The 24722-nt window shown below is 38.0% G+C and overlaps 2 protein-coding genes across 10 annotated transcripts in view; both read left to right on the plus strand.

The window, feature by feature from the left end:
* Nucleotides 1-3115: 3115 nt before the first annotated feature.
* LOC100011122 (actin-related protein 2/3 complex subunit 2-like) lies at nt 3116-3998 on the plus strand. The gene has a single exon (XM_056814288.1). The coding sequence runs from the start codon at nt 3116-3118 to the stop codon at nt 3602-3604; it is 489 nt and encodes a 162-aa protein (XP_056670266.1). The 3' UTR covers nt 3605-3998.
* Nucleotides 3999-4784: 786 nt separating this feature from the next.
* Nucleotides 4785-24722, plus strand: part of ZNF496 (zinc finger protein 496) — a 31291-nt gene continuing 11353 nt past the window's right edge. For 2 of the 9 annotated variants that reach the window (XM_007483072.3, XM_056814264.1), the window contains exons 1-4: nt 4785-4907; nt 17690-18608; nt 19334-19589; nt 23650-23688. In XM_007483072.3, coding sequence (XP_007483134.1) covers nt 18219-18608; nt 19334-19589; nt 23650-23688 — 685 coding nt within the window. In that variant the 5' untranslated portion in view covers nt 4785-4907; nt 17690-18218. Of the gene's footprint in view, nt 5030-12711; nt 14203-17689; nt 18609-19333; nt 19590-23649; nt 23689-24722 lie in introns of those variants that run through there. The other 7 variants (XM_007483074.3, XM_007483071.3, XM_056814261.1 and 4 more) reach the window with 7 other exon arrangements.

The raw sequence follows: 24722 nt of genomic DNA on the forward strand, positions 1-24722 counted from the left end.
TTAAAACTTGGTATGCTATATGTATACCTTTCACTGAATATTTCTTGAATATGTTTGAGAAATTGCTATACTTCTTTTTGTTGTGAGGCTTCTATTAAATGTTGTCCTAAATTTATAGCTTTATTACAACCCTTCCAAATTAAAGAAGGCTGAAACGAAATGAATTTATTTTCATTTTAGTCCCTTAATCTCTTTTTGCCATCTTTAGTCTATTGTACCTCTATAGATTTTCTGCAATGTGTTCTTGATATTTTTAAATTATGAATTTTCATATAAGATTTCCTCTCCCCCTCATACTTTAAAGGTATTTTATGTTTTCAGCATCAGGGAAATTTTAGATATGTATACAGAGCATATTAATTCATTTTTCTTTTTCTCATCATGTGAACCTTTTTTATTTTTAACATTTTTCCCTTTATTTTATTTTAATAAATTTCCACATAAGTTTTTCAAAGTTATATGATTCATGTTGTCTCCCTCCCTTCTTTCCTCCCTACTCCCACAGTTAACAAGCAATTCATTTGGGGCTACACATGTATTATGAAGCAAAACATGTATTATCAAGTTTCCATATTATTCATTTTTGTAGGTGAATAATCTTATAAAACCAAAACTCCAAGTCATATACACAAGCAGTCAATATGTATAAGATAAATCATATGCCATAATCTGAATTTATATTTCAACAGTTCTTTCTTTGGAAGTGGATAGCATTCTTTCTGTCTCTTAGCAAGTACCAGATTGTTTTGGTGACCCCTGCTTTATAATATAGTCTGAGATCTGGGACTGCAAGGCCCCCTTCCTTTGTATTTTTTTCATAATTTCCCTGGATATCCTTGATCTTTTGTTCTTCCAAATGAACTTTGTTATGTTTTTTTCTAAATCAGTAAAAAAAAATTTGGAAGTTCAATGTGTATGGCACTAAATAGATAGATGAGTTTGGGTAGGATGGTCATTTTTATTATATTGGCTTGTCCTACCCTTGAGCAGTTAATGTATTTTCCAATTGTTCAAGTCTAGTTTTAGTTGTGTGGAAAGTGTTTTGTAGTTGTGTTCATATAGTTCCTGTGTTTGTCTCGGGAGATAGATTCCTAAGTATTTTATTTTGTCTAAGGGGATTTTGAATGGGATTTCTCTTTCTAGTTTTGGCTGCTGAGCTGTGTTGGAGATATATAGAAATGCTGATGACTTATGCGGGTTTATTTTGTAGCCTGCAACTTTGCTAAAGTTGTTGATTATTTCAATTAGCTTTTTGGTTGAATCTCTAGGATTCTTTAAGTAGACCATCATGTCATCTGCAAAGAGCGATATCCTCTTTTTTGGTCTCCTCCTTGCCTATTTTAATGCCTTCAATTTCTTTTTCTTCTCTAATTGCTACTGCTAGTGTTTCTAATACAATGTCGAATAATAGAGGTGATAATGGGCGTCCTTGTTTCACTCCTGATCTTAATGGGAATGCATCTAATTTATCCCCATTGCAGATGATATTAGTTGATGGTTTTAGATATATACTGTTTATTATTTTTAGGAACGGCCCTTCTATTCCTATGCTTTCTAGTGTTTTTAATAGGAATGGGTGTTGTATTTTATCAAAGGCTTTTTCTGCATCTATCAAAATAATCACATGATTTTTATTGGTTTGCTTGTTGATGTGGTCAATTATGTGGATGGTTTTCCTAATATTGAACCAGCCCTGCATCCCTGGTATGAATCCTACTTGATCATTGTGGATGACCCTTCTGATCACTTGCTGGAGTCTTTTTGCTAGTATCCTATTTAAGATTTTTGCATCTATATTCATTAGGGGGATTGGTCTATAATTTTCTTTCTCTGTTTTTGGCCTGCCTGGCTTTGGAATTAGTACCATGTTTGTGTCATAAAAGGAATTTGGTAGAACTCCCTCTTTGCTTATTATATCAAATAGTTTGTATAGCATTAGAGTTAGCTGTTCATTGAATGTTTGATAGAATTCACTGGTGAATCCATCAGGCCCTGGGGATTTTTTCTTAGGAAGTTCTTTGATGGCCTGTTGGATTTCTTTTTCTGATATGGGATTATTTAAGAAATCTATTTCTTCTTCTGTTAGTCTAGGCAATTTATATTTTTGTAAATATTCATCCATATCACCTAGGTTGGTATGTTTTCCTTAATTTTATTTAACATTAAGTATTCATTTGCTCATATTTTAAAGAGAATGTGAATGTACATTTGTTACCACATGTTCACAAGCACAAACTTAGTTCTTATAAACTTCATTGTAAACCTTGTCATTTAACTTTATTTTTTAAGTCAACTAAATTACTTAGGTTATATTTGCCTATGGATTGTTTTTCTACCATACAACTTTAACAAAATAGTCAGTACCTAACTCTTCTTACCAGTAAACAATTTTATTTATTGTATATAGGAATTTATTCTTAATGTGGATATCTGGGAGTGGAAACAGTTTTTTTCCCCTCATGTAACTAAAATACCTGTTAAGAATGAAAAAAAATTTTTTAATTGTAACTTGAATGTTATAATCTAACAATTGCTTTAAAAGATTTTGAAAATTGTTTTCTAATTACAAGTTGTGCAATTGTGCTTAATAAAAAAATTTGAAATAGATATTGAGCCATTTGAATGATGAAAAATAACAATTTTCTCAAAAAATACTTTACTGGGGCTCATGACCATGTTGGTTGCAATGTGATGAATTTTTCAACTATTACAATTCTATACAATTGACTACTAAATTGTGATAGAAGTTATACCCATACTGAAGAATTCCAGATCCTTTGCAAACCTTAAAGCAGATCTACACATTATTGCCATTATCCCAGAAGTATTGACAGCCTCAAGTGTTGTATCCTTACACAATAATTCAAAAACATTTTTTAAGAGAATAGGTTTTTAAGATTCTTAGCACTTTACCTTACCACACCCAGGGAAGAAGTGAGTACTCTAAGTATTATACTTATTTTACAAATGATCACCGAAAAATAAATTCAGAGCTGGAAGGGGTCTTAGAGTTCATGTAATTGAAGGTCCTTATTTTACAGATAAGGAAACTGAGGCTCCAGAATGTTATGTAACCTTCAAGGTATTGAAGAACAAAGTCAGGATTTGAACCCATATGAACAGAGCAGTAATCCATTACAGAGATGATGAGACAATGTATGTTGAGTCTAAGAAAGATCGGGTCACCGTTGTCTTTAGCACAGTATTTAAGGATGATGATGATGTGGTGATTGGAAAGGTGTTCATGGAGGAATTCAAAGAAGGACGTAGGGCCAGCCATACAGCTCTGCAAGTCCTCTTTAGCCACAGGGAACCTCCCTTAGAGCTGAAAGACACAGATGCCACTGTGGGTGATAATATTGGCTATATCACTTTTGTGCTATTCCCCTGCCATACCAATGCTAATGCCAGAGACAACACCATTAACTTGATTCACACATTCCTGGATTACTTGCACTATCACATCAAATGCTCTAAGGCCTATATTCACACACGAATGAGGACAAAAACATCCGACTTCCTCAAGGTGCTGAATCGAGCACGCCCAGATGCAGAAAAAAAGGAAATGAAAACAATCACGGGGAAGACATTCTCATCCCGTTAAACTCATGGGAACACGAGTAAGAGGCTGATGACAGAAGGCTGGAGCACTCGCTACTGGATAATCGTAGCTTTTAATGTTGCACTCCAGATTCTAAAGGAATTCTCCCATTTTGGTTCTATTTTGTACACGTTTGGAAAATAATCTGCAGAATCGAGCTGTGCTTGCAAGGACTTCAGAGTTCCCAAGAATTTTTAAAAAAGGAATTCCACTTTGATCAATTTAATTCCTTTTCTTTATCTCTCCCTCACCACAACCCTCCTTTTTTCACCCTCTTTCCAAGCTGTTTTGCTTTGCAATACGTTACTGGTAATGAGTTGCAGGAAATACAATATTAACTTGTTTTTCTCCTCTAAGTATTTGAGTTTAAAACTCCTGTATCTAAAAATACGGTTGGGGTCCAGTTTCCCAGCCAATCGACTACTCAGAGAAAAGATGTTAACCTGACTATGATCACAAAACTAGAGTTGTAAGCATTTTAATCCAGCGTTCTTCCTTGCAATCCAACACTATCCATCATGCTTAACTCCTCCTATGAATTCTTGAGCTTAATGAACTCCATTTCTGTGTCCAACCCTGTATTCATTTTAGAAACAAATCTAAGGACCAGAGGATTGCATCTGGCCTTTCTACAAAGTACAGCCTTAATTGCAACTAGACATCTAATAGTAAATGATGAACAATAGTGTACAGTAACGCCTACATCTGTATTTTAGCATATGATTTTTCACTCTGTGCCTGAAATCCAAACGACATGGAAGAGAAACTGAAATAGTTCTCGAAGCAGTGAAATAAATATTTGTATTCCGAAAGCTTCCCCTCGCCTGGAATTGATGAGAACTAGCTGATCTCACCAGAAAAGACTAGTGGTCTCAAAGTAAACGCATGTAATTTGACCGATTCATGCTCTTTTCCTGCCCTCTTAGTCCCTTTGCAGGAAGCCCAAAGGACCTCTTTATCAGATAGTCTACACCACTGTTCCTTTTCCAATCGAACATCCCGTGGTTTTGCGAAGGCTTTGCAGAAGGTGTTTAAAAAGTGAGGCCTTTGGACAGATGGGATACATTCCTTAAGGAAACTTCCGTCTCCTCATCGGAAAACAGACCTGGCCCAGCACTCAAGGCCGGGCGGCGCCACCTGTCGGGCTGCGGTTCCTCTGGTCCCAACTTTTTCCCCTGTGACGTCACCCTCCGGAGCCAATCAACAGTTCTTCTCCGGGTTCTCGCCAAGTCCTCACCAAGCAAATGGAGATGAAGTGAAGAAGCCAGAGACTGCGGCTAGACTGCGTTCAGTCCAGAGGTAGAGGGTAAGAAAGAGCCAGAGGCAAACCGACCTTGTGCAGGGAGTGCGGCTTAGGTGAGGGGGTCGGAGAAGGGGGAGAGCGCTGCAGGGCCGCGGCCAGACACCCAGTGCCACAGCCACGCCGAGGTAAATGGGACCGGGAGGCCGGGCAGGCCCCGCTGTTTGGGGAAGAGGCCGGGTTCTGGGCCGGAAGTAGCCGGTCCCCCACCTCACTCGCTGTCTTCCCGGGGGACAACTCGGCATGTTTCGCACCCCAGCCTGTGGCTGCTACCGGGGTTCTGGAGCCGTCAGGGTCCTCTCCACCCCGGTTTCCGCACCTCGGCCTCACTCACCGGCTGCCAGGCCTGGGTACCCATGCCAAGTGGCTCCTGAGGATCAGAAGCAAAGGAAGCTTTGCCCCACCATTCTTACCCCAATACGGAAAACTCATCACTACCCCTCACCAGCCCACAGTTTGCTCTGCCTCGCGTTTCCCCTGCCTCCTTGATCCCCTTCCTTTATTGTGGTGCAGTAGCAAGATGAACAGAATCCGACGACTAAAAGAAAGGCTGGTTTTCCCCTTAGTCCTGTAGCCTTGGACAAATCTTTTCATGGTGGGCCTCTGTTTCACCTTGTATAAAAATAAGGGGGTAGATTTGCAGACTGGCCCTTCAGATTTAAGATTACGAATGTTTATCCTAGGTCTCTTCTTCTTAACAGTCCTAAGGTCTAATGGTATTTACTGATATTTAGCCTTCTCTTGAAAACATTAGATTCCTTTGCGTTTGGATCCCAGGCTAGCTCCTTTTGCATATTTTAGGAGGATGAGTTGGCATATTATCACTCTTTTAAAACATCCCCAATCCCATTACTTAGCAACCATTTAAAAAGATCTTATTAGGTCAACCAACAAGCATTTATCAAGTACCTACTTTATTCCAGGCACTAAAATAAAAAAGGAAAGATTCCCTACCCTTCAGGAACTTAACAATACATACCCATATAAATAAATAAAAAATATGCAGAAAGTAAACACACATCTTTGTTGCTATTATCTAGGGATTCACAGTTCATGTGCTAAAAAATTTCTCTGACCTTTTTCCCCTTTACACACTCTAACCTAGCCTCACAATCTACCCAATACTCATGACCCCTTTCCTATTCTCCCTCAGCCATACACAAAGAGGGTCATGGCTTAAACTCACTCTTTGCATGCATAGACTTCAAATGATAGAATTACTGGTTATGACTCTGTCTTGGATATTGAATTGATTAGGACCAAAAGGATACTTGACCATGGTTGATCCACATTGCTTTACTAAATCCCTGAAAGAGAAGTGGGAGGATGGTCCTTTGCATTCTTCTGCTGCTTGCTCAACTTGCTATTTGGCCAATGGAGCAATTTAGGAAAGAAAAACTGAAATGGAGAGAACTGAATCAGGATAACACTGGGAAAAGTGCTAAATTGAAAATTTGTCCCTCAGTGGATAGCTAAAATAAATATTTTAAAAAATGGAATGGGAGGGGACATTAAGAGATCATTAAACCAACCCTTCATTTTGCAGATAAGGAAACTGAAGCCAGGAAAGTAGAAGTACCTAGGGCCACACAGTTTATAAGTGCCAAAGATAGGACTTAATCCATGTCTTTTCTTTATATAAGGCTGATTTTGTAAAGCATTATCAAGTCCCTTCTAGATCTAACATGATATGATTCAATCTTTAGTCTCTTACACTAGGAGACAGTTTTTGATGGCCCTCTACTATCTCAAAACTTTAGTCCCTGTTTCCCCTTTCTATCTCTTCCCTTCCTACCCCTCAATTTCCTCTCCTTTCTTTCCCCTTATATCCTTCTCTCTTATTCTATTTTCTCATGCTTAAACTAACATGAGGGAAAATATCTAAGAATCAGTAAAAAAAAGGTAGCCTTGATATTCTCATTTTCCCTCACCTCACATATGCATTCAGTTTCAATATCTTTTCATTTCTATGGTAACATCTTCTTATAAGTCCCTTTTTCTCCACTAACAAAACTATTCATTAGATTAGGCTCTTATCATTTCTTGCTTTACAGCAGTGAATTAACCTCCTATTTGGTCTCCTTTCCTTGTTGCTCCCTATTCCAATCTTATCTTCCAACCAAAATTATTTAACTCTAGTGAAGGTCTAACCATGTTACCCCTCCACTCAGTAAACTTCAGGGTTTCCATTATTTCTAGGATCAAATATAAACTCTTATCTGATAAAAATTCACAACTTGTGCCTTTCCTATATTTCCATGCATATTTATTATTCTACTCCACCTGGTACATGGTATAACATGTCAGGAATGTTCTCCCTCTTTACCTCTACCTCTTAGAGTTCCTAGTTTCCTTCAAAGTCTAACTCAATCATTACCCTCTATACCGAGCCTCTCTCAAGATCCCTTCCAACTGCTAATATTCTCCCTCTCCAAACTACCTTCTATTCATCTAATACATATTCTTCATATATTTAAATGTACATATTCTTTCCCCCCAATTAGAACTCATCTCCTCAAGGGGAGGAATTGTTTAACTTTATCTTTGTATTCCTAGAGCTTAGCACTGTGTCTGGCACATACCTCATAAGCTCAAGAGCTGGCTTAAAAATTATTTAAATTTTTGATTGAATAAAAATTAAGTACAGTCATGTAGTTAGGATCTGACTTATCCAAGTGTGTGATTTGAGGCTTCAATTTAGAGGGACTGGACCACAAGATACTTGAGTTGGAAGAGACCTTATGGGACCATTTCTTAGTCAATCTTCCTCTTCCTTAAATCTTTCTATGCATGCCTAACCCTTAGGCCTGTCCTTTGTATCTAACCTCACATTTAGCTTTCAGGACTAGAGCCAAAGGACAGGATATATCTCTGTGCTATGTGAATCTTTGGTTTAGAAAATGGAGAAAATAATTGGAAATGAATTGTTAGTCTTATTTTGGTGTAAGAAGTATTCCAGTAATCTGATGTTCATATAAATAGAATTCTCGTTTTATATTTATATATTTGTGAGACATGTTGCAGAGGGGATTCTTATTCAGATATAGGTTGTACTAACAGACATTTGATACTCTCCAACTTTATGGTTCTCTAAGGAAGGGATAATGTATTTATTAGTACCCTGAGAAATATGATTTCAATGAAATTATTTCTGCTACTCCTCAACTTTTTTTTTTTACTAAAAACTAAAAACAGTATACTTTGCAGCCTAGCCCTTTTAGCTCCATGGGAAATAGACAGATAGCCCACATTTCAAATTGTATGAGCCTATAAAATTGAGGTACCAGAAAAGTAAGGAAAAAAGAGTAGTCGAGATTGGGTCTTACCAGTAAGCCAATAGGTAGAGCTTTTTTTTTTCATTTTTAAAAATTTTTATTTGGTCAATTTTAAACATTATTCCTTGGTTACAAAAATCATATTCTATTCCTCCAACCCCTTCCCCACCTCCCTCCATCACCAACTCGAAATTCCACTGGGTATTACACGTGTCCTTGATCAGAACCCATTTCCATGTTGTTGGTGTTTGCATTAGGATGTTCATTTAGAGTGTACATCCCCCATCATATCCCCTCCACCCATGTAATCAAGCAATTGTTTTTCTTCTGTGTTTCTACTCCCATTGTTTTTCCTCTGAATATGGATAGTGTTCAGGATCACTGCATTGCCACTAATGGAGAAGTCCATTACATTCGATTGCACCACAGTATATCAGTCTCTGTGTACAATGTTCTCCTGGTTCTGCTCCTTTCACTCTGCATCACTTCCTGGAGGTTGTTCCAGTTCCCATGGAATGCCTCCACTTTATTATTCCTTTGAGCATAATAGTATTCCATCACCAACATAAACCACAATTTGTTCAACCATTCCCCAGTTGAAGGGCATTCTTTCATTTTCCAATTTTTTGCCACTACAAAGAGCGCAGCTATGAATATTCTTGTACATGTGTTTTTCTTTATTATCTCTTTGGGGTATAAACCCAGCAGTAGATAGAGCTTTGATTTAGCTACTGTGGGCAACTCATACAACATTCAGTAAGCATTTCTTAAGAGCCTACTATGTGCCAAGCACTACTTTGTTATTGTTGCCAAGCACTGTTGATAATACAAAAATAGAAACTAAATAATCTCTGCTCTCACAGGACTTGGCCTGAAAAATCAAGTGGGAAAGAGTGCTAGATCTGGAGTTAGTGGCCCTGAATTCAAATCTTGGCTCAGCTATTTGGATGATTAAGTTATTTGACCTCTCTGGATGTCAATTTACTCACCTGAAAATATGAGGAGGCTGATAAGTAGGTGCTATCCTTGACTCCTCAGTCTCTTACCTTCCATATGGAATCTTTGTAACAGTATCTCCGATTTGCCTCCCCTCTTCTGACATCATCAGTACCCTCAGGCAGGCCCTTATTACCTTACATACAAACAATAGCTGGGTAGTCTCTTTGCCACAAATGTCTCCCCACTCCTGTCCATCCTCCACCCAGATGTCAAACTGATCTCCCTTAAATTCAAATCTGACCATGTCACCCACCCTTCCCCTCAACAGATTCCCTATCATCTTCAGGATCAAATATAAAATCTTATTTGGTGTTCAAAGTCCTTCATAAACTTCCCCATCCCAACCTTTCCCATCTTTTTACACTTTACACTTCACTTCTTCCTAAAAACTTCCATCTAATGACAGTAACCTTATTTCTGTTCAAGTAAGACATTTCATCTCTTTTCCAGGCATTTTCACTAGCTGTCCCTCATACCTAGAATATTCTGATTCCTCCTGTCTGCCTTTTGACTAACTTGGTTTTCTTTAATCTGAAGATGAAATCCCATCATTTATTGTAAAGCTTTCCCTAATTTGCTTTAATTCTATTGCTTTTCCTTATTGATATCTCCAATTTATCCTTTGTACAGGATAGTTGCTTGAATATTGTCTCCCCATTAGATTGTAAGTTCCTTGAGTGCAGTCTGCTTTCCCCCAGGCAACTAGTAGGCACTTAATAAATATTTATTGAATGACTGACTGATCTTATTGGGGAAAATGATGTATACACATATAAATAAATACAAATTACATACAATTGGGAGAGGAATGCAAACAATAAGGGATGGGGAATTGGGAAATTAATCTTGAGGGACCTGGCATGTGACCTCAGCTTTGAAGGAAATTTAGGAATTTTAAGAGGCACCAATGAGATTGAAATTCAGTGCCTCAAAACATAGATGGCCTGTACAAAGACAGTGAGGCAAGAGAAAGAATGCTGAATTCAGGGAACTATAAATAGGTCTGTTTGGCTGGAAGCCAGAATGCATGAAGGGGAGTAATTTGTAATAAGCCTGGAAAAATATACTAGAGCAAGATTATGCCTTAGATTATGATTTTAAATGCCAAACGGGGGAGTTTGTATTTTATCTTAGACGGTAATAGGAAGCCAAGGAAACTTCTTGAGCAGGGGAGTGACATGGTCAATCTCTGTATGAGTACTATCAGCTACTTGTACTACAATTGCTCTTAGGTAGGCTCTGTGAAGGCAGAAATTTTTAGTTTTTAATTATCAACACCTACCATAGCGCTTGGCATATAATAGGTTCTTGTTAAATGCTTGTTGAATGTTGAATGAGTTGTGGTGTATAATTTGGAGAGAGGAGAAACTTAAGAAACCAATAGGATACTAGTCATCTGGGCAAAAGGTGACCAAGCTTGAGCTAGTGTGGTGTTGGAGAAGACAAGTTCTGGAGAGGCATAATCACCAAAAAAGTAACTGATAAGGGATAAAGAAGAGTGAGGGGGAAAAAAACCCCCAAGTTTGAGAGAAGAGAGTGGGGGAAAGATTAATTCTGTTTTAGGTTTGTGGAGTTTGAGATACTTGTGGCATATCCATTTGGAAATTCAAATAGGCAGCTGGGGATTGGAGCTTAGGAGAAATAAGAATTTAATATGCAGATCTTGGAGTCATATGTATAGACATGATAACTGAACCTACAGAAGCTTATGAGGTCACAGAACAGATACAGAAAGAATTTACAAGGCACTTTTTCCACATCAGTCTTATAAAATAGGTATAAACAATACAATAGTATATACAAACAATAAGACATGTTACCAAGTATATAACCACCAAAATATATATGTGAACCAGGATTTAAATTCTGACAATTATAGAGCTAAAGTAGTAAGTCTATGTGGGGTGAAAAGGGGTGAGAAGGTAGAGGAGTATAAGGAGCAGGAGTTCACTTCTGCAGGAACTTTGATTGAATTCTTACCAAAGGTACTTCTCAATAATTTGGTCCATGATTGGTGTCCTTATCAACCCAAGAGAAAGTGATGGATTCTGTGGAATTAGTCTTTGTAGACCAGGAGTCCTTAACTTAAAGTCTAAGGAATTTAAAAAAAAGTTTGACTGCTGTATTTCAAAATAATTGGTTTCCTTTGTGATCCTATGTATTTTATTTTATGTATTTGACAGCATTATTGAGAATGGTATCTATGGGCTTAACTAGAGTGCCAAAGGTGTCCAAGACAAAAAAGATTAAGAATCTCTACTCTAAAACTGGATTTCCTGGAAGCCCTAGTTTTGGGGGTATTGTAAGAAACCTGAGGAAGGGCAAAGAATAATACAGATGTAGAGATAATAGGTACCACTTGTGACCTAGTCCTCAGTCCTTCAGCTCCTCTTTTACTTAAAATTCCTTTAGTATCCCTTTTCCCCATTCTTTGGAAGATTGGATGTTGGGATTGGAAAGACTTTTTGTTTGTTTTTTTTGTTGTTGTTGATTTTCAGATTAATGGAAGGGCTTTCTAGGAACTGAGGCAAAATGCTTTTAATAATCATTTTTATACTTCTGGTTGCTCCTTTTCTGGACACACTTATTAAGGTAAATTGGATTATAAACTTTGGAGACTCCTTTGGTGATACTTGTTCTGTAGATATTACTCCTATTGATACTTAAGGTCATCTTCAAAAAGCTTTGTGTAAGACTTATGTGCAAATAGATTTTTTTTTAATGGTGTTTCCATAGCTGTGAAGTAAAGAAAATGATTTGACTATTCAAAACTCAACAAGTTAGGGCCAAGCAGAAGGAAGTCTTGTCCACATTAGACAAATAGTTTGGGCAACAGTAGTGCACTTGATATTCTGACTGTTTTTACATCTAATGCACCAAATAGAGCAAGAGACAAATTGTGTTTCACACAGAACAAAGCAGTGCTACTTTAAATTTTAGTGCCCAGAACAAATCCCCATCTGCTCTAAAGAGATATACTGTGATGAGAAAGAAGTTGTTCATAGTAAACCATAGTTGGATGAAGTTAATCAATTCTTCATGGTAGGAAGGATTATTCCTTATCTCTTCCACCTGTTGGAAATTTTAAGGCCTATCTTCAGATTCTAACTCCAAATAGGACCCTTTTCCTGAATGCCTCCTCTTCTTTTCCCTTCCCCCAGCTGTAAGAAATATCAGCCCACTCAGTTAATAGTAATAAAAATAAAATTTATGTTGGGTTTCAAAATTTACAGCATGCTTTATCTTCATTATTTCATTTGATCCTCACAATAATCCCATCTACCACTCTTGAGACATCTACTTATGTTTTGTGTGCTCTTATAATATCTATGTATTTATATTAAGCTCTCCTTTAGTTTCCTTGAAGGCAATTTTATTTCTGTACCCATATCACCTATTATTTTACACTTAGTAGGTAAAATTTATTTAATTTTATTTATATTTCATTATATAAATAAGTGATAACTTATTTAATTGAATTGAGGAAGCTTGCTTGAAGAAAGATTGTTTCTGAAGGATTGCTTTATCTAGGATTGTTCCAGTGAGTCTCTAAGAGCAGCATTTCTTCATTTCTGGTTGGCCAGATAAATGCTGTGGCTCCCTGATTATGAAGGACTTAGAATGGTGCTTTTCAATTTGGAGAATCTGGCCTTCTATGAAAAACAGCTGAAATTTCCATAGAATTCTGAAGCTTGAGCTACAGAGCTTTTCAAAGCTGTGAATTGTGCTGGAATCTTATTTGCTTACACAAGCCTGCAAAAACAAACTCTCATCCCTCTGTACCAAAAGCCAGGAAGAAAATGGGCAGCCACACTTGGTACTTAAATGAGTTTAGATGTGAAGGAATGAGGTTTAGATCTGACTTAAAAGTAGAGGGAAATTCACACTTGGCAAGGACTGGACCAGAAATTAACTGCCCTTTTTGGAGGGTGGGGAAAAAATAAGATAAGGAAACTAAATCAGTGTAAAATCAGTGTAACTGGAAGTCGCTTATTTTTCGTCATTTGTTAGATTTTCCCTCCCATTCTTCCCCCGTCCCCCCACCTCTGAAATACTTTCTTCCATTCGCATTGTTGCCAAGTTGGCTTTTTCCTGGGAGCAAGAGGTTATAGGTTATAGGACTGGATCCTTTTAGGGAACAGAGTGCGAGTGCTAGCCCTGTTTGTAGAGGTTTCAGAGGAGCCAAAGAGCCACTTCCCAAGGATTCTGGAGTGAAGTTTGACCATTCTCTTTCCTCCATTCCATCTTGCCAGTTTTCCACTTCTCTCCCTTCTCTTACCACCACATCTTTTCTGTACACTGCAGCCCCTCCCCCACGATAAGAAATTTGAAAACGATTTGGCTGATTGGGGGAGGGGAGTCTTCTTTTGATTGATCCCTGCATTTCCTTTACCGCCAGTTCTGTTCCTAAAGCACCTACTCTCAGAAATTTTCTTTGGTCTTTGCTTCTTTGACCTGTGCAGATTACGCAAATTCTTGATTTGTAGTTTCTTTTCTTTTCTTTTGCCCTAAAGTGTACCTTCGCCCCATTATTTTGGAAGTGCCTTGAGGGGGATTGTGCCTCTCTCTCCAGATACTGTTTCTTATCCCAATCTGCGAAGATTGGAAGTGCATAAAATTGTGAAGAAAAAAAGATCTCTAGCACTTTCCCCCTCCCAAACTTTCCTGTGTAAAGAGCTACCTAAAGAGATTTATCTCCCCTTAAAAAGCTGAGGGGCAGCGATTATATACTTGGTGTGAACGTGACGGTATGGGAGGTACCAGCGTCAGGGTACACTGTGGGCTGGGGGGTGTCAAATGTCATTCCCGCCTCCGCCCCCCTCACCCCCTACACTCTTGGTGAGTGGGGAATGAGGTGGCGTAGAGGAAAACCACTGAGATGCTGAAACCTCCAAGGTCCTAGAGAGGAGCAGGAAGTGTCCCTAGGGAGGGAACTGGAAGGCTCGCTCTGTCCTTTCGATCCACCGGGGCTCGGTGCACACGGCTCTGTTGACTCCAACTCTGAGATGGGGACCTGCGACCAGGAGGTGAGTCTGGGCAACCGCAAAATCTCTCAAACCTGCAGAAGAGCAAGAAGTAGACCAAGGTTTTGGGGAGACTTCTCGAGGAAATTGATATCCTATTTTAGTCTTTCTTTCCACCTCTCCCGCCCTTTCTCCCTTCTACTACTCCATCCTCTCCCGACTTACTTTTCCCCCCTCACTTCCCTTTTCTCTTCCCTAAATTTTCTCCCCTCCCTCTTTCCCCTGATTTCCTTCTTTCTCCTTTTTACATTTCCTCCGTGCTTCTAGTTATTCCTCTCTCCACCTCATCTTATTTTTCCCTGGTTTCCACTTTTTCTGAATTTGTCCTATTTTTGTTTCCTTCTAAATTCCTTTATTTTCCCCCTCTCCTTTCTTCAAACTTCCTTTATTTTCTCCCTAGTAAGCACCACCTGCTACTTCCTTTTCTTTCCCCATTCATCATTTTCATCCTTATCCATCTTCTTTCCCCAGTCCTTCCTCCTTTCCCTTTTCTTTTTTCCTCCTCCTCTCCCTTTCCATTATCTCTATTTTTCCTTTTTTTCTCTCCTTTCCTTTCTTAAGAAAGTCCACAGTTGCTTTTCCTGAACTTTCCTACTTCGTTTCCTGCCTCTTTCTATTCCTCCTTCACCCTAGCATTCACTTTCTCATCTCTGAAGTGGGGGATGTTGAATATTGGATGGGGGAAAGAAGAAATTAAAAACCTATTTTGGAGGAAGTCTGGGTTCCCTCCACAGCAATCACTGGGAAAAGGAACCAGGCTTACCCATTTTTTGAGCATGAGTTCAGAATATAACCTTTTTCATATAACAGAAAAGGACCTTCACAAGAATTTTCAAATAAAAGAAAGGATTTTCTTTAGATGTTATTGAGCAGCTAATCTTTATTTCTGCCAAAGGAGAGGATTCACATTAAATAAATTAAGATACTGTTCTAGGTACCAGGGACACAAAACACAAACATTTAAAAAAAAAAACAGCACTTGCCTTCAGTGAACTTAGTCTTCTACTGTTCAACTCTTTGTGACCCCATTAGGGGTTTTCCTGGCAAAAATAGCCATTACTTCTCTAGCGCATTTTATAGATCAGGAAAGTGAGGCAAACAAGGTTAAGTGACTTGCCCAGGGTCACACAGCTGGTAAGTGTCTAAAGTCTTAAACCGAGGTCTTCCTGACTCCAGGCCTGGCACTTTATTCTCTTTGCCACCTAGCTGCCCTATTTATACAAATAAACAGCTACAAAATAATTTGGTGATTCATGGGGAAAGTTTTGTTTTGTTTTTGTTTTGTTTGTTTGTTTGTTTGTTTTGGTAGGAGATGATGCCTGGGCTGGATCTTGAAGAGAATTAGTAATTCCAAGGAACAGAAGTTAGGAGGCAGAATATACCAGGCTTGGGAGATACAATCCATGCAAAAAAGTATAGCAGAGGGAGATGAAATGTCCTGTAAAGGGAAGAGCAATTAGGCTAGTTTGACTGGATTATAGATTGTGTAACATAGATGGAAATGAACATTTCAGGCCCTGAAGTCACTGGAGCCTAGTTTTAGAGCTGGAAAGGACTTCCTCTCCCCTCCATTTAACTCCTGAACACCTTGAGGAACAGAAAGGTTAAATGACTTACCTAACTCTTCTAGACAATAAGTGACATTTAAACCTGGATCCTTGGACTCCGTGTGCTTGCAGTTTTGTTAACTATATTGTAGCAAGTTGTTATTGGAGGTTGCAGAATTCCTTCTCTGTAAGTTAGTTGTTTTGAGAAAATAGAAGACTAAGAATTTTTAATGCTGAGTAACATGGCTTTAGTTTTGGAATCCCATTCCTTGCTCCTCACTTGCTCATTCTGACCTCCATGACTCTTTAGGTCTTTTTGTTTGCCTGCCTTTTTGCTTCTCTACTTGCCCCAATCATTTTCTTTTTCCAAGACCTGGTTCAAAGCTTACTTTCCACTTGCCTCAGTTTTTTTAAATGCTAGGTTCCCTCAGACTTTATATTCTTTATTTAATATGGGATCTTGAAGCTATTTCCTATAAGCCCTGGGGTGAACTAGAAAGGACATTACTTTGGGAGTCTGGAAATCTAGGTTCTAGTCCCCACTCTGGGACTTCTATGTAATCTTGGGTGATTATCTTAACTTTTCTCTCAGAGCTTTTCCATCATCTCAGCATAAAAATAGCCTGGTGTAGTAGAAAGAACATTGTCTTCTAGTCAGAATATCTGAACTGAGCCCTAACATTGCCAGTGACTTGGAGAAGTTACTGAATTTTGGTTCCATTTTTTTTTTTTAATCTACAAAATGGGTGGATTGTTGTGGGGGAAAAAGCACTTTGCAAAAGTTATAAAATAGGAATATCTGTCCATCCTATCTGACAGTAAATGTGTTTTGCTGAGTATAAAGTACTATATAAATGTATGACTATTGGTCAGGTGCCATTAATAGGATCACTTGCTTAATAACTTCATCTAAGTCTGCCTTTGTTTATCTTAAGCTTATGGGTATAGATAAAAGTATTAAAGATATTTAGGATTTTACACACAAGACTTGTGGCTTTGGAAGATAAGAAATATTAGGGCAGCAGTCCTTAACCTTATTTGTCATTGGAAGCCAAGTGAAGGCTAAAGGCTCTTTTTCAGAATAATATTTTGTAAATGTATGAAATACATAGGATTGCAGAGGAAACCAATTTTATTGAAATATAGTTATAAAAATTTATTTTAAAAAACAATTAAGACCTTGTGTGGGGGAAAGAGTTAAACTGTTAAATTTATAGTGAGTACAGTCTTAATTATAGACTATTAAAATGCTATTTTATTGCTGTTGATACTTTATTTTCTGTGAAACCCATTGTCTGTTAAATCATCTTGATTATAAAAAAACACACAATTTGTTCATTTAGCTTTTTGATATATCCACCACTCAATGCAATAAAGTTAGGAAACATTTGCTATTACTTTGTATCCTCTATTGATCCTAGCAAAATACTTAGTAATATATTCTTATTTTTAGATAATACATTATGGTTACAAGTCGTTTTCACATTATTTTGTTTGGGCTCTGGCAAAAACACTGTGAATTAGATAATACAAATATTGTAACTTTCATTTTATGGATGAGTGACTGATACTGAAAGAGGTGAGGAGAACTAAATTGGTAGGCAAAAGTTATGATTTAGAATTTATTCTCTGTTACTACCTGTGTTACCTAGGGCAAGTTAATTAACTTTTCTAGGCCTCATTTTGTCATCTATAAAACAAGGGGCTTGGTCTAAAATATTTCTAGTGTCCCAAATTTATAATCTATGAATTATAATTTGCTTTAGGCCTCTCCATTTAGTCCTCTTTCTTTATACCTAAGCTCATCAAGGGCAGGGGCAGTCATTGTATCTTCAGTTACTGGCACATAATAGATACTTGAATGTTTGTTGGTTTATTGATATTTATTTAGTGATTGATTATTGTGAATGTATTTGAGACTTTATACTTTTTTCCCCCTCTAGCTCTATTTCTATTTGTAAACTCTTCAAGAGGCCAAAGTTCCAGTCTCCTACAGCCTTGGGAATAACACTACCTGATATTAAACAGAATCAAGTATAATGGTAAATGCATTTTAGACTCTCTCTAAGAGGATTTATTGTTGGAAGTACACGAAGGATATCATTACAGCATTATTCTGCCTGCAACATAGTTCTGTGACATGGACTTCAGGGGCAATGTTACATCAAGACTTGAGTATATTTTTGCTTCTGGATTCCTTTCCCACCTACTTCTAGCGTGGTACTCGGTAAACAGAACAACTTCCTTTTTAAATGTTGTTGACTGACAAATGCCTTCAGAAATAGGTGAAGAGGCCATTCTCTATCCCACATCTGAGCATCAATTACTTACATTCATCTTTCACGTTGTATCACATTTCCGGTCACTCCTGTGAACCAGTTTTGCCATCCTATCCCTCTGAAATATACACAAAGGACATAAACATTGAAGCCAGTGATTTTTGCCTGGAAGTAAGGTTCCTCAAAGACTATCATGCCTACAGCCCTTTGCCCCAGAGTCTTGGCCCCAAAGGAGCGAGAGGAGCCCATTAAAATGAGGAACCCCCGAGGGCAGGACCCTACCCCACAGGCAGAACCCCCTGGCCCTGAATCTTTCCGAAGGCTTTTTCGACGTTTTCGCTACCAGGAAGCTGCTGGTCCTAGAGAGGCTCTAAGACGCCTTCGGGAACTCTGTTGGGGTTGGCTAAGGCCAGAGCAACATACCAAGGAGCAAATTCTAGAGCTCCTAGTGCTGGAGCAGTTCCTGACCATCCTACCTGGAAAGATCCAGAATTGGGTGCGAGCCCAGGAGCCAGAGAGCAGTGAGCAGGCAGTGGTTGTGGTGGAGGATTTGGAGACAGAGCCTGGGAGACCATGGCAGTGGGTGAGGAGAGGGACTGGGGAAAAATCACTCTGCAGTCAGTATAAGTCTGTTACATACTCAGGAAAAGGAGGATGGATTGGGGGAGGGAGGGAGTGATAACAAAGAAAAATTGAAAGAATAGGAGAGGACATGATTTAAAAAAAAAGAAAATTATGGACATATGGAATGAGTGTCTACTCTTATCATATCAATGTTGACTGACTGTGTGAAATAGGGCTAAAGATTATAGTGGGGAGGGGGTTTTGGGGCTCCTGAAGACAATTTTGTCATAGCCTCAGAAACACGGCTTTACTATGTATGTGAAAGAGGAGGCATTACAGAAATCTCAGGTCATTGCTCTGACCTCTCTCTCCTCTTTGTTCTAAGTAGCAATGTAGGTACTTAATTGTTCTATGACCTTTAGGATACATGGGTTTATTGAAAAGGGAAAAATGGAAGCAAAGGGAACTAGCAAATTTGGGTGAGTGAGTGAAGGGATCATCTGTTCAATGACCAAATAAGTAGTGGTGGTGAATAAGCCATCTATTCTCTGAGCAATCCATGACGACTCCCTAGAACAAATGAGATAATGATTGAAAAGCACTCAGCATAGTGCCTGACACATAGATTGGGAGAATACATAGAGATGCAAAGAGAGTAAAAAGGACTGGTGAATTGTAAAGTCCTTTACAAAACTACACCTATCCCCAGAGATTGTTCCTGAGATTTCCTCTTTGGCATTTTAGCTCCAGCACTCTGAGGATCCTGTTGTGATTGATGATGGGGATGGTTCTCCTGGCCTGGTTTGGGGGCCAGAACAGGAAAGATGCTTGTCAGACACAGCATCCCCAGTGGCAGCATCAGAATCTTCAAATAGCCTGCTGAAGAGGAGGGTCTGCCATCCTCTATCCCAGGAAGAAGGACTGGGGCACCCAAACCCAAGATCAGCGGAGCAACTCAATGGAGGCCCTGATGAAGGGCCTCCATTCACAAAAGAATCAGGTAAGGAGATGGTAGTGTGATGGAGTGGAAGGGTCCAGGCCTGGGAGGGGCATAAATGTATGGGTGCAAGTTCAAGTTCTTTTGCTAATTTTGAACAAATTGTTTTACCTTTCTGGGCCTCAGTTTCTTCTTTAAAGTGGGGATATTGAATTAAGATGATCTGTGAGGTCTTTGCTATTTTGTGATTCCTTGAATTGGAGTCTGTTTGGGAATGTCATAGTTTCTGCCTATGATTAGCATCCTGCTTTCTCTTTTCTTCAGAATACTGTAAAACATACCTATTTTCCTGTTCCCTTGAAATTTTAGAATAGGCTTATCCATATTTCCATTAATTTGGCTCTACATTTGTTAACTCTACTCTTTGTAAACATGGAATATTCAATGACCTGGAAACATGTTCTAATATATATGGAAAGACTAGTATAAAATACCAAGGAATTTAAAAGAATTCTTTTGAAAATAGAATCTTTTGGGGCCAGCTGGGTAGCTCAGTGGATTGAGAGGCAGGCCAGAGATGGGAAGTCCTAGGTTCAAATTTGACTTCAGACATTTCTAGGTTGTATTGCCTAGCCCATAGCACTCTTCTGCCTTGGAACCAGTACATAATAGTGATTCTAAGGTAGAAGGTAAGGGTTTAAAAAAAGAGAGAGAGAATCTTTTTATAATTCAAACAATACCACTTTAGTTTATCTGGTTTCTTCTTCCTCTTCCTCCTACTTTATTTTTTTTTCCTTCTCCTTGAGAGCCAGGCCTAGAGACCAGAGGTCCTAGGTTCAAATCTCACCTCTGATACTTCCCAGCTGTGTGACCCTGGGCAAGTCACTTGACCCTCATTGATTAGCCCTTACCACTCTTCTGCCTTGGAGCCAATACATAGTATTGACTCCAAGATGGAAGGTAAGGGTTTAAAAAACAAAACAATACACTAATCTAGCTATGATAACCTTGAATAAATTACTTTGACTCATTGAACCTCTTTCCTTACCTGTAAAATGGGTTTAATAATGCCTACTCAAAATTATTTTACAGCATTGTTCTCAGAATCAAATGAGATAATGAATCTAAGTATGTTGTCAATTTTAAGGTACTACATTGCTATAAGTGGCACAAATAGATTAAATGCCCTTGTATCAGGGGAAATTGATTAGGATACAAAAAATAGAAAACACCAGAAATTTAGGTTTCTGGCATTGCAGAGCTGGCCTATCTGATTAGAATTTCTTATGGAACATTAACCCCAAAATATATTCTGGTAGCTAGGACGTACCCCAAGTGATTTACATACTTATGTGCTTGAATGGTATGTGATCTTTGTAAGAACTTCATCCATGATGATGGATGGTGGGCAACCTCTTTGCTATCTACTCCTGTACTACTCTTGTCCATTACTTCCCAGAAATTCTCCAAAAGGGAGTTCATTCTAAGAATCAGCTTCAAGATGTTTTGATGTTTCATGGATACTAGCAGAGTACTTTAGCTCTGTTCAAGCAGTCCTTGCCACATGATTTAACCACTTCTGAGCTGACATCTCACTGATGAGATCTTTTATGATACTTCTGCATAATTCTTAGTTATAGCCTTTATTATGGTATTCTCTATTCCCTAGCAGTGGGTGACGGCTTTTAATCATTTAGAAACTTATAACCCATGACTGTCTAGAAGAATATTGTTAAAGTCATGGGCCATTGTTTTTGGTAGAAGTTTATGGGCATTAAAAGCAGTTCAGAATTTCCTAAAAGCAGTCCAGCTCATTCTTCTGCTCCATTCTAGACTCAGGCCACTATGGAAAAAAATTATCCAAACTCTTCTCTCTTGGTATGTTGTGCTACACTGATCACTTGTCTATACAGTCCCTAGTCTCTCTCATAGATTAAAATCTATGATAATACCTCAATGAAAGGTTAGAGAGAAACAATACAATATATTCACTATCATATAGTTAGATGAGTTAAAATATTTGCAACATGTGAAAAATACAATTTGTGATACAATTTTCACCATGAGATCTTCTATAATGCTTCCAACTAGAAGTTATCCTTTTTCCCTTAAATGTTTCATGCCTTTCTGTTTGACCTTTCCCACGTATACACTTATCTCATTCATGTGTTGTTTTTTATTTTCCCTATTTGTTTTTTGAAGGGGAAAACTGGGTCTTAAATTTCAATCCTGGCTATATTACTTTGTTATTCATAAACTTAGACTCCCTTTTACTTCTAGAATAAAACATAAACTTCTCAACCTAGTATTTAAAACCTATAAAACATCAAACTCATTTTTTGCACTTTTTTTCACCTTATTCCCCTTTATGAATTCCCTGTTTTAAGAGATTTAGGAGATTAGCTTTACTGGTGTTTCCCAAATTCAACATTTCACCTCTTGCCTTCCATTTGCATAAATTTTTACTCATGCTTGGAATAATAATAGGATATTTATATAGCTATCCAAATATGTTTATTCATTTGATCCTCCAAACAATCCTGTGAAGAAAATGCTATTATTACTGGATTTTACAGCTGAGAAAAATGGAGTCACAGAGACATTGAAATGATTTGCTTTCCTAGGGTCACAGAGCAGGAAGTGTTTGAGGAAAGATTTGATTCTGGTCTGTCTGACTCCAGACTACACTCTTATCTACTATGCTGTCTGGCTGCTTTTCTCATGGAAATTCATTATTCTCTTCATGTTATCTCCTTGAATTCTTATTTTTCCTGAAGGCTCAGCTCAAGTATCACTACCTCCCGGAAGTGTTTTGGGATCCTCCCAGTTGTCTTCTAGTGCTTTTTTATTGCCTTTGAATTACTATTTTATGTATATGATATATATCATTTTACCTCCCTAAATAGAATATAAGTTCCTTGAGGGTAGGCACTCAATAAATGTTTGCTGAATTTCATTGATAGTCATATTAGTTTGTGACTCATTTTCTAATGCCTTTTTCTTCTGTAGAGTTCCCTTTTAAATGCATAGGTGAGAGGTGAGGGAAGCTAAGAGACAAGATAATACTTTAAGTCTATGGATAGTTCCTTAATTATCATATACTTAAGAAATATCTTCTAAGACCTTGTAGTTCAATCCTCCTATTTTAGAGATGAGAAAGTTGAACCTCAGTTTAAGTGAATTATTCTGGGTCACACAATAGTTAAATATTATAAGTGGGATTTTAATTCAAGTCCTTTGGCACCAGAGCCAAAGGGAGCCAAGTGCTTTTCTTGTTGTCCCAATACCTGTTTTTTAGCAGGAATTAATTATAGCTGAGAGCAGAATGAAAAAGAAATCACTTGAAACACAAGGACTCTTTCCTCTCTTTTGATTCCCATATCCAATCAAATGCTACATCTATTCAATTACACTGATGAAAGACACCACCTGTTCCTCTTTCCACTGCCATTGTCATCACTCTAGTTCAAGCCCTCATTATTTATCAACTGTATGTTATAATAACCTAACTTTTGTCTTCTTCATTCTTTCCTTCACACTGCTTTTAAAGAAACCTTAATCTGATCACATTGCCTTGTCTAAAAGTCTATGACTTCCCTTTCCCTACCAACCACAATTCAAGCACATTTGTCTGGCCCAACATTCAAGGCCCAAGTCTGCTTCCAACTTACTTCTCCAGCATTTCTATTTACTATCTATTTCTATCTCCAGCATACTATTTACAGTTCAAACTGAGAACATTAACCTTTTACTTAGAAGACTATTTGAATTCCTTCTCTGCTTCTCATTTGGTTCACTTGGGCAAGTCATTTTTTCTCTATGGATTTTAAATTTTTTTATTTTTAAAATGAAGGATTTGTACTAGTTAACCTTTAAAGTTCCTTCCAGTTTTGTTGTTCTGTAATGATAACTACCTGTATTCTTGTGCTTCACTCACTGACTTCTAGCCATTCATGCAGGCTCTCTTTGTATTTGTATTTCTTTTCAAATATGTAAAGATACCTTCCCCCGTTATTTATAGAGGTTGGAGTGGGTGGGGCTGAATGGGGAGAACTACATGTATCAGACATTTCCATGTGTTTGTTAATTATCTGAACTTTTTCTTTTTTCTTCTTTGTTTAAGGGATGGCTCTCTGGGAGGAGGAGGGATATATTGGGAAAAGTAAGTGAAGTCAATAAATCCTTTTCCTCCTCTAATGCCTAGCTCAAGTACTCTGTCAGATGAAGCTTTTTCCCTAACTAGAAATGATCTTTCACTTCCTCAGTTTCTAATGACTATTTGCTCTCTCCTTTTTAGTTAGCACATTCTGACAGTAATTTTTGTTTACCACATCTCCCTTTCAGGCTATGAACCTTTTAACTTCTTGAATTTAGGGATGTTATAATTTTTTCATCCTTGTGTCCTTAGTACCTGATACAGTACCTTGCACATAATAAATGTTGCATGAATGTTTGTTGAATTGAACTTGGGGAACAATAGTAATGTAGTGCATTATGGTGTGTTTTCTACAGCACTGTGAACTTTAAGAGAAACTTTTCTCACATTCCTGTGAGGTAGATATTTTCAATATTATCCCTGTTTTATAAATGAAAAAATTAAGGCTTTGAGAAATTAAGTGACTCACCTGCAGTTACAAAGCCTCTACTAAGTATTTGAAGGAGGAATTGAGTTTAGTCTCCTAGCTTCTAGTTCAGCACTTATTTCCTTATGCCAAACTTCCTTACTGGTAGGATACCAAAAACATTTTGGATACTTAATAAAAACTTTGTTATAGGGGGCAGCTGGGTAGCTCAGTGGATTGAGAGCCAGGCCTAGAGACAGGAGGTCCTAGGTTCAAATCTGGCCTCAGAACTTCCTAGCTGTGAGACCCTGGGCAAGTCACTTGACCCCCATTGCCTAGCCCTACCACTTTTCTTGCCTTGGAACCAATAACACAATATTGACTCCAAGATGGAAGGTAAGGGTTTAAAAAAAAAACAACTTTGTTAGGGTGAAGCCAGGTCTCATTTAATCATACTGTATTTGCTAACTCCTGATTTAAATAACCTGAAAAATTATCATATGAGATCCCTTTCAACAAATTCTATAATTTTGGGATTAATTCCCTGAAATTGTTCATGTTAGACTGTCCTCTCTTATCTTTCTTTGCTGACCTACAGCAACTAAAATGAACAGTATAAAAGAGGGAGAAAATA

The sequence above is a fragment of the Monodelphis domestica genome, chromosome 2 (genome assembly GCF_027887165.1).
Source record: "Monodelphis domestica isolate mMonDom1 chromosome 2, mMonDom1.pri, whole genome shotgun sequence".
Taxonomy (NCBI): domain Eukaryota; kingdom Metazoa; phylum Chordata; class Mammalia; order Didelphimorphia; family Didelphidae; genus Monodelphis; species Monodelphis domestica.

Excerpts from the sequence above, each read along its gene's own strand:
- LOC100011122 (XM_056814288.1), top strand. The coding sequence starts at position 3,116 with ATGAACAGAGCAGTAATCCATTACAGAGATGATGAGACAATGTATGTT.